At 45.8% G+C, this 16,006-nt stretch overlaps 1 protein-coding gene across 1 annotated transcript in view; it reads right to left on the bottom strand.

Moving 5' to 3' along the window:
* Positions 1-5,221, bottom strand: part of LOC148112986 (intestinal-type alkaline phosphatase-like) — a 33,464-nt gene extending 28,243 nt beyond the window's left edge. The window contains exon 1 of the mRNA XM_087872399.1: positions 5,127-5,221. Coding sequence (XP_087728525.1) covers positions 5,127-5,190 — 64 coding nt within the window. The 5' untranslated portion in view covers positions 5,191-5,221. The remainder of the gene's footprint in view (positions 1-5,126) is intronic.
* Positions 5,222-16,006: the final 10,785 nt, after the last annotated feature.

Here is a 16,006-nt window from a genome sequence, read left to right as displayed (position 1 = left end):
GTACATTCGGGAGGCATTCACTTAGAGCTGTATTTTTCAAACTTGAGAATTTTAAAACCTGTGGACTTCGCGTCTCAGAATTCCCTTTAAAATGTGCAGGCTTTTAATTCCCAGAATTCTTTAGCAGATGTGTAGACTTCAATTCCCAGAATTCCCTTTATGAGGTGTGGACCTCAACTCCCAGAATTCCCTTTAAAACATATGGATGTCAATTCCCAGAATTCCCTTTAAAATGTGCAGGCTTTTAATTCCCAGAATTCTTTATCAGATGTGTAAACTTCAATTCCCAGAATTCCCTTTATGACGTGTGGACCTCAACTCCCAGAATTCCTTTTAAAACATATGGATGTCAATTCCCAGAATTCCCTTTAAAACATATGGATGTCAATTCCCAGAATTCCCTTTAAGATGTGCAGACTTTAACTCCCAGAATTGTTTATTGGATTTGTAGACGTCAACTCCCAGAATTCCCTTTATGAGGTGTGGACATCAGCTCCCAGCATGGCGGCTGAGGAATTCTGGGAGTTGAAGTCCACAACAAGCTATGACATCAAAACATTGTTAGCCGAGGTTAACAGACAGCTAGTCTTCTTCAATTTATCAACAAAATTAAAACCAAAATTTCCATTGCTAAGCACGGCAGTTGTTCAGTGAGTCGCGCCTGGTTTTACAATCTTTTTTTGCCATGGTTTTGCCAGATTCACTTAGTGACTGTCATTAAGCGAATCTGGCTTCCCCTATTGACTTTGCTTCTGAGGCTGGCCGGGAAAATTGCACATGGTGATTCCATGACACCAGGACGCTGCAAATAACATAAATATATGCAAATTGTTCGAGGGCCCCGAATTTTCATCCTGTGATCACTGGGATGGTTGCAGCAGTCGTAAGTACGAGGACTGGATGCCAAGTCACTTTTTCCAGTGCCTTTGGAGCTTTGAATGGTCACTAAACGAATGATAGTAAGCCGAGTATACTACATGTATACTTTTCAAATTAAATTCAAATTCAAATCTTTATTGTCAGTGCACAACATATGTACAATGAGATTGGTTGAACTCCCTAAATATACCATTGGCACCCTGACAACCTTACTATAAATTTACTATAATTTACTAAATTTACTATAAATTTACTATAATTATTTGCAAAAGGATATAGTTGGGATGTTGGCTGACATGTCCAGCCAGATTTCCCCCTTTTTTTTTTTGCAAGGGGAGGTGGCTGTGACAGCCCTACTTCTCTTTTACCTGTCCCTGCCATTTTTGGACACCCCTCCTACCCAGTGGTGGGATTCAAATAATTTAACAACTGGTTCTCTGCCCTAATGACCAGCTGGGTAGGCGTGGCCCGGTGGTCATGTGACTGTGCGGGCATGGCCAACTCAATGTCACTCACATCGATGGGCGCTTCGCCTTAGCTGTTACAAAGGGTTCATCAGAGAGGCAGTTTCTGTAAACAGGGTGATAAAGATTAGGCTAGAAACAACACCAGAATGTTTCAGTTCCTTACAGGATTAGCCCTGTAAAGTGGAAAAGAAACAAGATAAGATTTCTTCCAACAACCGGTTCTCCGAACTGCTTAGAAAGTTAACAACTGGTTCTCCCGAATAGGTGCGAACTGGCTGAATCCCACCACTGCTCCTACCTGCCCCACAGGTATCCCTGCACAGATGCTTGCTGACTTCTACTGTTAGTAGAATAGATGCACAGATGCACAGACTTCTACTGATAGTAGCATAACTGCATTTTAGCATCCTTACAGAACTAAACTCCATTCTGTCCTCCTCTTGCCTGAGCAGGGGGTTGGACTAGAAGACCTCCAAGGTCCCTTCCAACTCTATTCTATTCTATTCTATTCTATTCTATTCTATTCTATTCTATTCTATTCTATTCTATTCTATTCTTGTCACCAAATACTTGCCGTTTCCCACCACTCAGGTCTCGCCTGCCTAAAAATCAAATATAAATAAACCAGAACCCTTCTTTGCTTGCTTTACTAAGTTGAATCATGTATGAAATGCTTCAAAGTGATATTATTTTCTTAACATTAAAGCAAATTCTTGCGGAGAGGGAAGTGATCCTTTATGGCGCCCAAAATTAAAAGCTAATTGTAACCGCAAGACCGGATTCCCATCGGGAACTACTAGCTGCAAAGAAGTTTAGCAGGCAAATTGGATCGATATTAACCCGGTTAGTTGCAAGGGAAGAGAAAGGCAGTCTGCAAACTAAGGCTTGGAAAGTTAGTTTAAGGGTTAAGGGGTTTCAGGTCACGAGCCACAAAACGGATTAATTCAATAAACAGGCGAAACCTGTTGCACGAATCTCGTCTTAGCGATAATGCATCGATGCGTGGCCTGTTTGGGAGACTTAAAAAGAGACACAAATCAGCTGACTTTAGAGGTTTGCAGATGTCTGTTTGTTTCCTGCCAACAGAGCAAAGAGATCAGTTCGGGACTCAGCTTGAGTATTTGCGTAAAAATAACCACAGGTTCTCTTTTAAGCTCAACAAACAAAATTCTCTCTTTTTTAAACCCTGCCGCCCCTTTCAAATCTGATTGAAGAAACTCCTCTGCAGGGATGGGGCTCGGAAGCCAAATTTGAACCCAGGACTGGTTTATTCCTTTGCAAAGGAGCGGCAGGGCTGAGCAACCACCGCCCGGGAAAGTTAATGTGTGGGTTGGTATCAGCGGTGGGTTTCGCAGTATGTTATTACCAGTGGTGGCAGTGGTGGGTTGCTACCGGTTCTCCCCGGTTCTTGCGAACTGGTAGCGGAAATTTTGAGTAGTTTGTCGAACCGGTAAATACCACCTCTGCCTGGCCCCGCCCCCAATCTATTCGCTGCCTTCCGAGTCCCAGCTGATTGGCTAGAAGGAAAAAATCAGGGCTCACTTGACAAAGAAGAGGAAAAAAAATAAGACACCGTCGCTTTAAATTGAGAAGCCAAGAAGCCTCTGATCGGCTACAACCGATCCACTCGGTGGTGGTAGATTGGCAATTGAGGCCAAGCTGCCTGAAAGCGGTTTCTGATGCTCTCGGTGGTGGCAGAGCGGCAAAAAACTGTTTAAACTCTTGCCGTGGCGCCTCAAAGGGCCGCCCTACAGCTGATCAGCGGTAAAAGGCCGTGTGGTGGTAGATCAGTGTGCTCCAATACGGCTCTGCAAGCAGTTAAAAGCCTGGTAGACCAGTACCTCGGCTAAATCCTAAAGAATTGTTTGTCACATGACCTATCAAACCACGCCCACAAAATAAGCCACACCCACAGAACCGGTAGTAAAAATTTTTAGAACCCACCCCTGAGTGGTGGATTTCACTTACCTTTGCTACGGGTTCGCTCGCGCGCCCACCACTTCTGCACATGGGCAGAAGCTTCTGAGCATGCGCAGATCGTATTTGATGACATCCGGGTGGGTAGGCGGAGTCTCCCGCCGCTGCGGCTACCAGTTTGCCCGAACCGGGGCGAACCGGTAGCAACTCACCACTGGTTATTACCAGTTTGCTGCGCATGTTCATGCTCACTTCGTGTGCACGTGTGCCTGGTTCGTGCACACGCCTGACTTCCCTACATGCACCCAGCCTTCTGCACATGTGCTTTGCTCGCGTGTGCCTTCCGTGCATGCGTCCGGCCTCAAAAATGTGTCTAAATAGGATGGCATAGAGCCGGGGCAGGTGGGCAGGCCTACCGGCGATTTCTGCTACCAGTTCATGTGAACCGGTACGAACCGGCTGAATGCCACCTCTGCTTGGTATCATCGCTGGTGGAGATTCAGACTCCAAATTTGGGGCTTACACAACCTAGAACTACGCCGACTTCAGTCTGATCTAAGCATAGTACATCAAATTATCTGCCACAATGTCCTTCCTGTCAATGACTACTTCAGCTTCAACCGCAACAATACACGAGCAAATAATAGATACAAACTCAAGGTAAACCGCTCCAAACTCGATTGCAGAAAATACGACTTCAGCAACAGAGTAGTCAATGCCTGGAATGCACTACCTGACTCTGTGGTTTTCTTCCCCAAACCCCCAAAACTTTAACCTTAAACTGTCTACTGTTGACCTCACCCCATTCCTAAGAGGTCTGTAAGGGGCGTGCATAAGGGCATCAGCGTGCCTACCATCCCTGTCCTAATATTCCTTTTTACTCTTACTCTTTTCATGTACTCAAATTATGTCTATACTTTTACCTGTTATTTATTTTTATTTATTTTATTTATTCAATTTATATACCGCCCTTCTCCTAGTGGACTCAGGGCGGTGCACAGCCAGAACTAAAATACATAACAATACAAAGTTTAAAATTAATTAAAAGAATTATATACTTTGGCCCGAATTAAAACAATGCGAATTAAAACCCATTAACAGATTAAAACTAAACAATTAATAACAATTAAAAACTAATTGCTTGACAAATAAATAAATAAATAAATAAATGAATGAATGAATGAATGAATAAATAAATAAATAAATAAATAAATAAATAAATAAATAAATAAATAAATAAATAAATAAATAAGTAAGTAAGTAAGTAAGTAAGTGAATGAATGAATGAATGAATGAATGAATGAATAAATGTGGCTGCCCAATCTCTTCTTCAAAACCTCCGGTGACGAAGCTTCTAGAAGTTTGCCACAACTTCTAGAGGCAAACTGTTCCACAGGTTAATTGTTCTAACTGTCAGGAGAATTCTTAATTCCAGTTGGATCTCTCCATGATTATTTTCCATCCATTTCTTCTTGTCCTGCCTTCTGGTGCTTTGGAAAATAAATGGACCCCCTTCTTCTTTGAAGGGGGTCCCTCAAATCCTGGGATGCTTCTATCATGTCTCCCCTGGTCCTTCTTTTCTCTAGACTAGCCATACCCAATTCCTCCAACCGTTCTTCATATGTTTTCAGTCTCCAGTCCCCTAATTTAGGAGTTACCCATTGTTTACCCAAATGTTTCTCTGCCCATTTCCAACTCAATAGGGTACGACAGGCAGCCGTCCAACAGGATCAGCTTTCCCTACAAATCTGAAGCTGGCTTCCTTCACGCAGCCCCCTTAACCAGAATTCTCCTCTTTTACATCTTCACGTCCCAACAAGGTGCCCTCTTCTGCTCGTGCCGGCCACCCCATGCCCAATTTACCTGGGATAATCGCAGCGGTGAATGCCAACCCCACCAGCCACAGGAGCAGCTCTGCCCGCCACATGTCTACAGGTAGAGCCGAGCACACCTTCACCTGGGAAGGAAGGACCTCGCCAAGATCCGAGGCTTATAAGAAGAACCGGCAAGGAACTTTGGACAGCGAGAGGACGATGGGCATCCTTGGCAACCACTTTCCTTCTCTCCAGGTCCTACCCGGGCAAGGAGTTATACAACTTTTGGCACCAGGAAGTATTGATATAGCTGCAAGAAATTGGACTCGTGCCCAGGGCTGAGTCCTTTTTTTTTCCTTCTCCTTTTCTTCCGATAAGTAGGCTTCTGTTTCAAGCTTCTAGTCCTCATTCTCCAACTCACATCAGCCTGGCTTTAAAGTTCTTTCCCCAAAGTCTTGAATGAATGAATGATTTTTTTTGATTATTTTACACAGAAGGCAGGCAGACTCAGTTTCTGTTGTGGTTAATCGTCTTGGTCAATAACCATTTCCTTCCTGTCACTTGATCGTAGTTCTTGGAGTGTTTTGCTGTGGCGGTTACTGGCAGAATGGCAGGACAGACAGTCAATCAATCAATATCAATCAGAATAGAGGCTGGAAGGGACCTTGGAGGTCTTCTAGTCCAACCCCCTACTCAAGCAGGAGAACCTGTACCATTTCAGATAAGATGCTGTCCAGTCTCTTCTCAAAAACTTCCAGTGGTGAAGTACCTACAAATTCTGGTGGCAAGCTGTTCCATTGGTTAATTGCCCTCACTGTTAGGAAGTTTCTCCTTAATTCCAGGTTGCTTTTATCTATCTATCTATCTATCTATCTATCTATCTATCTATCTATCTATCTATCTATCTATCTATCTATTTGTCCAATGTATATGCCGCCCTTCTCCGTAGACTCAGGGCAACTTACAATGCAATATAGTAATAGCCTGCATACTTTTTTGTATATACCTGCTTATTAGGGTTTTTGCCCCCCCCCAAGCGGTGTTGTTCTATACAAAGCTGGCTTATTGCCCCCACAATCCGGGTCCTCAATTTACCTACCTCGAAAGGATGGAAGGCTGAGTCAACCTTGAGCCTGGTGAGATTCGAACTCGCACTAATTGCAGGCAGCTGGCAGCTAAGTGCTAGCACTTAACAGCACTTTAGTCCGCTGCACCACCGAGGGTCTCCTCAATTAGTCCTCGACTTACGACTGCAATGGAGCCCCAAATCCCATTGTCAAGTGAGTCTCGCCCCATTTTACAACCTTTCTGGCCACAGTTATTAAGTGAGTAACACGGTTGCTAAGTGAATCTGGCTTCCCCATTGACTTTGCTTGTCAGAAGGTTGCCAAAGGGGAATCACCTGACCCCATGGATACTGCAACCGTCATAAGTATGAGTCCAAGAATCCAAATTTCGATCCCATGACTGTGGAGATGCTGCGACGGTCGTAAAAACGTGTGAAAAACGGTCAAGTCGCTTTTTGCAACGTAACTTGGTGACGTTGACCGGTCACTAAATGAAAGGTCGTAAGTCGAGCACTACCCGTATGTCTGCTGAAAGAAACGGAGAGGCGTGAAAGCTGCAGAGACTGGGTAAAAAAAGCCACAAGGAATGAGCTCTTAGTAACCGCCCCAGATGGAAATTTCAGCCGTTAACAAAATGCATCTACAGGAAGTCCTTGATTTACAACCATTCTTTTATCTATGGAGATTCTCCGTCACCCAGGTCGTGGTTGTCCCAAAGGTGCTTTTTTCAAAAGGCAACTGGACTTTCTGGGTTTTCTTTGAAGACCTTTCCCTTCTCCTCCAAGCAGCTTCTTCAGTTCTGACTGGATGGTGGGGAACGGAAGGATTGATGCTCCTTGCAGACAGCTGGTCATTTGCATCCTTTTTATTTATTATTTTATGTATTATTTTATTTTATTAAATTTCTATACCGCCCTATTCCCGAAGGACTCAGGGCGGTGAACAGCCACAAGATAAAACACATAAATACAAAAATTTAAAATAGAATAAAAACGAATTAAATAATTTGGCTGAACAAATTTAAAATACCCCGTAATTTAAAACCAAATTTAAAATTTCCATTTAAAAAGGGGAAAAGATTTAGGCCAGGCCAGCTGGATGAAATAAAAAAGTCTTGAGCGCGCGAGGGAAGGTGCGCAGATCCGGGATCCTCCGTATCTCCGGGGGGAGCTCGTTCCAGATCGTAGGTGCCCCCACAGAGAAGGCCCTCCCCCTGGGGGCCGCCAGTCGACATTGTTTGGCCGACGGCACCCGGAGGAGCCCCTCTCTATGGGAGTGTACTGATCGGTGGGAGGCTATTGGTGGTAGTAGGTGGTCTCGTAGTTAACCAGGTCCTAAGCCATGGAGCGCTTTAAAGGTGGTAACCAAAACCTTGAAGCGCACCTGGAAGACCACCGGAAGCCAATGCAGCTCGCGCAGGAGGGGTGTTACATGGGAACTCCACGTCGCTCCCATAACCACCCGCGCGGCCGCACTCTGCGCCAGCTGGAGCGTCCGAGTGCACCTCAAGGGGAGCCCCATGTAGAGAGCGTTACAATAGTCCAGACGAGAGGTGATGAGGGCATGAGTGACTGTGTGTAGAGAGTCGTTGAGGCCACTTGGAGGTTTGTCTGTGTCCTCAGGGTCACTTGAGTAGTGCAAACCTCCAAGTGCCTCAATGAAGGAAGGGAGGAAGGAAGGAAAGGAAGGAAGGAAGGAAAGGAAGGGAGGGAGGGAAGGAGGAAGGAAGGAAGGAAGGGAAGGAAAGAAAGGGAGGGATGGAGGAAGGAAGGAAGGAAAGGAAGGGAGGAAGGTCATTTGCATCCTTTGAGAGAGTCATTGAGGCCACTTGGAGGTTTGTCTGTGTCCTCAGGGTCACTTGAGTAGTGCAAACCTCCAAGTGCCTCAATGAAGGAAGGAAGGAAGGAAAGGAAGGAAGGAAGGGAGGAAGGAAAGGGAGGGAGGAAGGAATGAAAGGGAGGGAGGGAGGGAGGGAGGGAGGGAGGGAGGGAGGGAGGAAGGAAGGAAGGAAGGAAGGAAGGTCCTTTGCATCCTTTGAGAGAGTCATTGAGGCCGCTTTGAGGTTTGTCAGGGTCACCTGAGTGGTGCAAATGGGCGTGGAGCCTCACCGACCTCATCTATCTCCAGTCTACAATACGCTCCTTTCAGCAGTTCCAAGAAGGCTCCACACCAGTTGCACCACTCAGGTGACCCTGAGGACACAGATCAATGTCCAAGTGACCTGGGATAATATTAGTGTAAACCCTACCCCCTTCTAGCACTGATGATGTTACCTAGTTGGATGGTGAAACACCTGGAAGAAAACGACGAAGCTCAGAGAGCACAACGGACCCCTCTTTCTCCTCCTCCTCTCTGCAAAATCCCCACCCTTTCTAGCACTGATGATGTTGCCTAGTTGGGTCATGAAACGTCTGCAAGAAAACCACCAAGCTCAGAGAGCACCAAGGACCCCTCAGATTCTCCTTTATTAGATTCCTCCACATCGCCAAGCCTCGAGGTTCAGGCAGAGCACGATTTTCCCTTTTGCGAAGATCACATGTCGTGGTCCGCCAGCAGGCTGCGGAGCTGGCAGCGGAGTCGGACAGTGAGGAGGCTGGGGAGGACCATGGGCCAGTCCTGGAGACAGGGGAAGGCCCGGATGAGGGCTCTGTGTCAGAGGCAGAGATGGGGCCAGGGCCATCGGGGAGTGATGCACGGACTCCAGAGCCCCCAGAGTCGGACAGCAGAGAGACAGAGGAACAGGAGGAGCCTGTTCCTAGTGCACACATGAGAAGAGCTGCCAGAAGGCAAGAGCAGCTAAAGCAAAAAGGACAACTCAGGAGTAAGGCCAGGAGATGATTGGCCCATAAGGCTTAAAAGAGCAGCAAAGGCTCTTGGGCTCTATGTAGGAAAGCAACGTTGCTAAATCTGTTTCCAGTCGGCATCTCTTGTTTGTTTCTGAACTTCGCGGGGCTTTGCCAAGAAAGGCCTTTGGCAGGGTGCCAAAGAAGATAAAGGTTTGTGACAAGCCCGAAGGACTTATTCCGAAAGATTTGTTTTGCAATTACTTTGGACTAAGCTGGGAATGATGTAATTCTCAGCTGTTATAATAAAACAGTTTTGTTTGGGACCAATTGTGTCTTGTAATGACTAAGTGAGCCTAGATCACAACATCACAACATGTGTGCGTGCAACACACAGAGCCTTGCAGAAGCCTCGTTTTGTTTCCTCTGGGATATTTCCAATTGGGGGAGGGCGGAGCATTCATGCAATGCGACCTCCCCCCCCCTCTTCACAACAACCTTGTGAGGTAGGCTGGGCTGGCGCACGTCACCCTGCAAGCTTCCACACAACATGAACCTTTGTTCCCCTCACCCCCTGTTGCAAAATTCCCCACTGAGGTGTGGGTCCAGTTGTCTTGGGCCACCCCTCCGCCATTCCCAACCGCGAGGTTTTGAAATGGCCTTTTGGTGATTCGGTTGCAACTGGCTCCCCTCATGCGCTGCTTGGAGCCATCAAACCACCCCAAGTGGATTTGCAAGAGGTCCGGCCAAGCCAACATCAAACAAAATACTTTCTGATCTGGTGCAGAGTGCAAACCTCAAGGGAGGTGGCGGGGGGGGCGTTTACTCTGTAAAAAGAGTGCAGAGAAGAGCAACCAGGATGATGAAGGGACCGGAGCAGTGGTGAAATCCATTTTTTTTTACTACTAGTTCTGTGGGTGTGGCGTGGTGGGCGTGGTGTGGCTTGGTGGGTGTGGCTTGGTGGGCGTGGCAGGGGAAGGATACTGCAAAATCCCCACTCCCACCCCACTCCTGGGGGAAGGATACTGCAAAATCTCCATTCCCACCCCACTATGGGGCCAGCCAGAGAGGGTATTTGCCGATTCTCCGAACTACTCAAAATTTCCACTACCGGTTTTCCAGAACCTGCTGGATTTCATCCCTGGACTGGAGCCTAAAACATACGAAAAACAGTTGCAGGAACTGGGCCTGGCTGGTCTAGTGAAGAGAAGGACCAGGGGAGACAGGAGAGCATCTTCCAAGATTTGAGGGGCTGCCCCAGAGAGGAGGGGGGTCAAGCTGTTTTCCAAAGCACAAGAAAGAAAGAAAAAGAAAGAAAGAAAAGAAGGAAGGAAGGAAAGAAAGAAAGAAAAAGAAAGGAAGGAAGGAAGGAAGGAAAGAAAGAAAGAAAGAAAGAAAGAAAGAAAGAAAGAAAGAAAGAAAGAAAAAGAAAGAAGGAAGGAAAGAAATAAAGAAAGAAAAAGAAAGACAGACATCTGAGTGAACCATGGATGGACAGAAGACATGGATAGTCTAGTGAAGAGAAGGACCAGGGGAGACAGGAGAGCATCTTCCAAGATTTGAGGGGCTGCCCCAGAGAGGAGGGGGGTCAAGCTGTTTTCCAAAGCACAAGAAAGAAAGAAAAAGAAAGAAAGAAAGAAGGAAGGAAGGAAGGAAGGAAGGAAGGAAGGAAGGAAGGAAGGAAAGAAAGAAAGAAAGAAAGAAAGAAAGAAAGAAAGAAAGAAAAAGAAAGAAGGAAGGAAAGAAATAAAGAAAGAAAAAGAAAGACAGACATCTGAGTGAACCATGGATGGACAGAAGACATGGATAGTCTAGGGAAGAGAAGGACCAGGGGAGACAGGATAGCATCTTCCAATATTTGAGGGGCTGCCACAAAGAGGAGGGGGGGTCAAGCTATTTTCCAAAGCACAAGAAAGAAAGAAAAAGAAAGAAAGAAAAGAAGGAAGAAAGGAAGGAAGGAAAGAAAGAAAAAGAAAGAAGGAAGGAAGGAAGGAAGGAAGACAGAAAGAAAGAAAGAAAGAAAGAAAGAAAGAAAGAAAGAAAGAAAGAAAGAAAGAAAGAAAGACATCTGAGTGAACCATGGATGGACAGAAGACATGGATAGTCTAGGGAAGAGAAGGACCAGGGGAGACAGGATAGCATCTTCCAATATTTGAGGGGCTGCCCCAGAGAGGAGGGGGGTCAAGCTGTTTTCCAAAGCACAAGAAAGAAAGAAAAAGAAAGAAAGAAAGAAAGAAGGAAGGAAGGAAGGAAGGAAGGAAAGAAAGAAAGAAAGAAAAAGAAAGAAGGAAGGAAAGAAATAAAGAAAGAAAAAGAAAGACAGACATCTGAGTGAACCATGGATGGACAGAAGACATGGATAGTCTAGTGAAGAGAAGGACCAGGGGAGACAGGAGAGCATCTTCCAATATTTGAGGGGCTGCTACAGAGAGGAGGAAGGCGGTCAAGCTATTTTCCAAAGCACAAGAAAGAAAGAAAAAGAAAGAAAGAAAAGAAGGAAGGAAGGAAGGAAGGAAAGAAAGGTAGGAAGGAAGGAAGGAAGGAAGGAAGGAAGAAAGAAAGAAAGAAAGAAAGAAAGAAAGAAAGAAAGAAGAAAGAAAGGAAAGAAAGAAAGAAAGAAAGAAAGAAAGAAAGAAAGAAAGAAAGAAAGAAAGAAAAAGACATCTGAGTGAGCCATGGATGGACAGAAGACATGGCTGGTCTAGTGAAGAGAAGGACCAGGGGAGACAGGATAGCATCTTCCAATATTTGAGGGGCTGCCACAGAGAGGAGGGGGGTGTGTGTGTCAAGTTATTTTCCAAGCAGGGGTGAAATGCTCCCACTTCGGACCGGATCGCCCGATCCGGTAGCGATGGCAGTGGGTGGTAGCAAAAATCCGGTAGCAAAAACCTCTGCCCCCACTCCTCCGCCCAACTGAGCCGCACGATCATCAGAGGCTTTTTTTAAAAAAACTTTTAAAAGCATTTTTTCTATAACCTCTTCTGACGAAAAAATGCTTTGAAAAGTTAAAAAAAAAAAAGTTGGCCACGCCCACACAGTCACATTACCCCCCCCCACCAAGCCACGCCCACAAAACTGGTAGTAACACATTTTACATTTCACCCCTGTTTCCAAGGCACCTGAAGTTCCAGACAAGGAACAATGGATGGAAACTGATCCAGGAGAGATTCAACCTAGAAATAAGGAGAAATTTTTCTGACAGTGAGAACAATCAGCCAATGGAACAGAAGTGGCCTTTAGAAGTTGTGGGAGCTTCTTCACTGGAGGCTTTCAAGAAGAGACTGGACTGCCATCGGTCAGAAATGAGTGTAGGGACTCCTGCTTCGGTGGAGGGTTGGACTAGATGACCTCCAAGATCCCTTCCAACTCTTATTCTGTATCCTATACTCCCTGTCTTGAACACCCATCTCCTCCCTCCGTTTCCAGAAGCGTCGTTTCCTCATGACTCCGGCAATAGCAGGGCTGACCTTATCAGGCTCAAAGAAAGAGCACGGGCCATGCCGTGCCTCAGTTTCCCATGGGTTTCCTCCCTGAGAGGAGCGTAAAGTTTCCTCGTGGGGAATTCTGGGAGTTGAAGTCCCTTAGGTTGAGGAGCCCTGAATCAGTCTGATTGCAACTGGTCCCTGTCTCCTGCATTTGCATAAAAATAAGGCAGCTGTTTGGGAAGGAAACAGACGTTTCTTAAATTGCTCCTACATGTAAAATATGCATATCTATAAAGAAAAATCTGCTGGTTGATTTAATCACAGGACAACTTTTTAAATACAGAATAACAGAATTGGAAGGGAGCTTGGAGGTCTTCTAGTCCAACCCCCTGCGCAGGCAGGAAACCCTATACCAGTGATGGCTAACCTTTTCCAGACCGAGTGCCCAAAGCATGCGTGCATGCATGCAAATATGCGTGCATGCCTGACCCCCCCCAAATGCAATGTGCGTGTGCACGCACGGCCCTCTGCATGTGCCCGTGTGAGCATGCACTCCTCTGCGGCCCCCCCTGCATTCCCTATGCCCCCACGCATGTGGGTAGTGCGCACACATGCACAGCGGAGCTGAACTGGGGTGACAGCTAGCGTGCCATTAGACGGGATGCTGCATGCCACCTCTGACACGCGTGCCACGGGTTCGCCATCACAGCCCTATACCATTCTGTACAAATGTCTAATCTCTTCTTAAAAGCCTCCAGTGATAGAACATTCACAACTTCTGGTGGCAAGCGGTTCCACTGGTCAATTGTTCTCATTGTCAAGAAATTTCTCCTTAGTTCTAGGCTGATTGGTTTCCATCCATTGCTTCTTCTTGTTCTTCTTCTGGTGCTTTGGAAAATAGGTTGCAATGGGCCATGTCTTGCTTGGGGAAACTGTTGTGATCCAGGCCCAAGTTAAGTAGTAGGAAAATCAGTCCGTGAAAAAACAAACAAACTTGATTCGAACAGCTGAGAATGACTTCATTCCCAGCGTCGTTCGACTAAATTAAAGCAAATTCCTCCCAACACAAATTCCTCAGTCCTATCGCAAACCTTGGTCCAATTAGGCAAACTGCCAAAGGCCTTTCTTGGCAAACCTTCAGAAGTCACAGGTACAAAAATAAATACAAGATGTAGACGAAAAAGAAGACGAAGCTACCAACGTTGTTTTCCGTCAAAGCCCAAACGCCGTTGCTGGTCTATTTTAAGCCTTCTGGGAGGGGCCAATCATCTCTTGGCCTTACTCCTGAGTCGTCCCTTTTGCTTTAGCTGCTCTTGCCATCTGGCAGCACACTGGGAACAGGCTCCTCCTGTTCCTCTGCCTCTCTGCTGTCAGCCTCTGGAGGCTCCGGAGTCCGCACCTCACTCCCCGATGGCCCTGGCCCCATCTCTGCCTCCGACGCAGAGCCCTCATCCGGGCCTTCCCCAGCCTCCAGGACTGGCCCCTGTTCTTCCTCAGCCTCCTCGCTGTCCGACTCCACAGGCTGCTGGCGGACCACAACAGAAACTGAGTGCTGACTGGGGGATTCTGGGAGTTGCAGTCCACAAATCGGAAGTCCCTCAGGCTGAGAAGCACTGAGTTAGTCTGATTGCAAATCATCCATTTCTGGTACATTTGCATAAAAACGAGGCAGCTGTTGTGATGAAAGCAGAGGTTTTTGTTAAATTGCGCCTCCACACAAAATATGCATATCTAGAGAGAGAGAGAGCTGCTGGTTGCTTTAATTTAAATCTTTCAAAGGGATAAATCCGAGGGATGGGGGGGGGGGGAAACTGCCACTGCCGTTGTTAAGTTAGTAGCACGGTTGTTAAGTGAATCTGGCTTCCCTGTCAGCGTTGCTTGTCAGAAGGTCGTAAAAGGGATCACATGACCCCGGGATATTGCAATGGTCATAAATATGAGTCAGCTGTCAAGTGTCTGAATTTTGATCACATGACCAGAAGCTGCAATGGTTGTAAGTGTAAAAAATGGTCGTAAGTCATTTTTTCAGTGCCCATCCAAAGGAAGTGAGAGGGTGCATCAGAGGTGGTTGGTTCAGATGGAAATCGTGGATTGGCCTGCCCACCTGCCCCGGCTCTATGTTGTCCTATTTAAGGACGTTTTTGAGGCTGGGCGCATGTGTGGAACGCAAGCACTTGCATGAACTGGGCGTGCACACGTATGAAGCAAGCGTGCGCACGCACGGCAAACCAGTAGCAACATAATGTGCAACCCACTGCTGGTGTGCATTACGGGGAGGAAAAGAGAGCGGCAATATCAGTTTAGTTCCCGTCAGGACAAAATCCTGATTATGGTTTTCCAGCGGACCCAAGCTAATTAAACAAGATCAGCCATACGGTCTGATTTAATTGTGTTCTTAAATCGGGCAGCCGAACTGCCAAAAATAAAGCCAGGATAAGCCTGAACGTCCGATGGGAAGGAAATGATATTGAAAAGAAGATTATTGTTGTTGTTTTTCTCCCGCAGATTTTTCTGAAGCATTAGCCGGAGGCAAGACTTAGAGTCAGGAGCTTGGGAAATTCTTTAATGAGATCTGATGATAGGAAAGCTGGTTTTCCGGCACCCTCAGATCAAATCAAATCACAATCAAACCTTTATGGTCCACGCACAACCTGTGTACGAGGAAATGGAATGATATCATTGAAATGGATATCATTAATAATATTATCTGTTATATTACAGCCGTGTTTCTCAACCGTGTCAACTTTGAAATGGGTGGAGTTCAACTCCCAGAATTCCCCAGCCAGCGTTGAACTCCACCCATTTTAAAGTTGCAAGGTTTGCAATACATTTCTCGTCATTCATAACAAATTCTTAATTCTAATGCTTAAACATGTATTGTAAATAAAATGAAGGGGACAAGCAGCAAATTGGAATAATATAAAGAGAAATAAGGGGAAATTGTGAATAACAAAAAAAGATCATCATGTAATTGCTGTAAAAAGAGTATATATGTGTGTGTCTGTGTGTGTTTTTTCTAGCCAGGTTTTCCCTACGTAACCAAAGTTTTTCTGCAGCACCAGCTAAGTAGAATCACATCCACTCGATTCTGGGCTTTTTTCTTTTCTAACAGCTAGCAAGCTCTTCCTGCTAGGTGGGAGACCTAAATAGATCTATTTCTAGCTCGTTTGCTTTCATCAGTAGGCCACACCCATATCTTATGTATCCTCCCTGTAAAGGTACAGTATCAATTTTCTTACTTCTTCGTAGGGTTTATGTGTGTTTTTCTTCTAGCCAGGTTTTTCCTACGTAACCAAGGTTTTTCTGCAGCCCTAGCTCAGTAGAATCACATCCACTCCATTCTGGGCTTTTTTCCTTTTCTGGCAGCCAGCAAGTTCCTGCTGCCAGGTGAGAGACTTATATAGATCTATTTCTAGCTCGTTAGCCTTCATCAGTAAGCCACACCCACATCTCATGTATCCTCCCTGTAAAGGTATAGTATCTATTTTCTTATTCTTCGTAGGATTTATGTGTGTTAATAAGAAGTAAGAAAATAGATACTATACCTTTACAGGGAGGATACATGAGATGTGGGTGTGGCTTACTGATGAAAGCTAACGAGCTGAAAATAGATCTATATAAGTCTCTCACCTGGCAGCTGGAATTTGTTGGCTG

Source organism: Pantherophis guttatus, chromosome 6, assembly GCF_059756535.1.
Source record: "Pantherophis guttatus breed Tessera chromosome 6, ASM5975653v1, whole genome shotgun sequence".
In the NCBI taxonomy this organism is placed as follows: Eukaryota; Metazoa; Chordata; class Lepidosauria; order Squamata; family Colubridae; genus Pantherophis; species Pantherophis guttatus.
The sequence above is the reverse complement of the archived record's forward strand: the minus strand, read 5'-3'. Positions and strand labels throughout refer to the sequence as shown.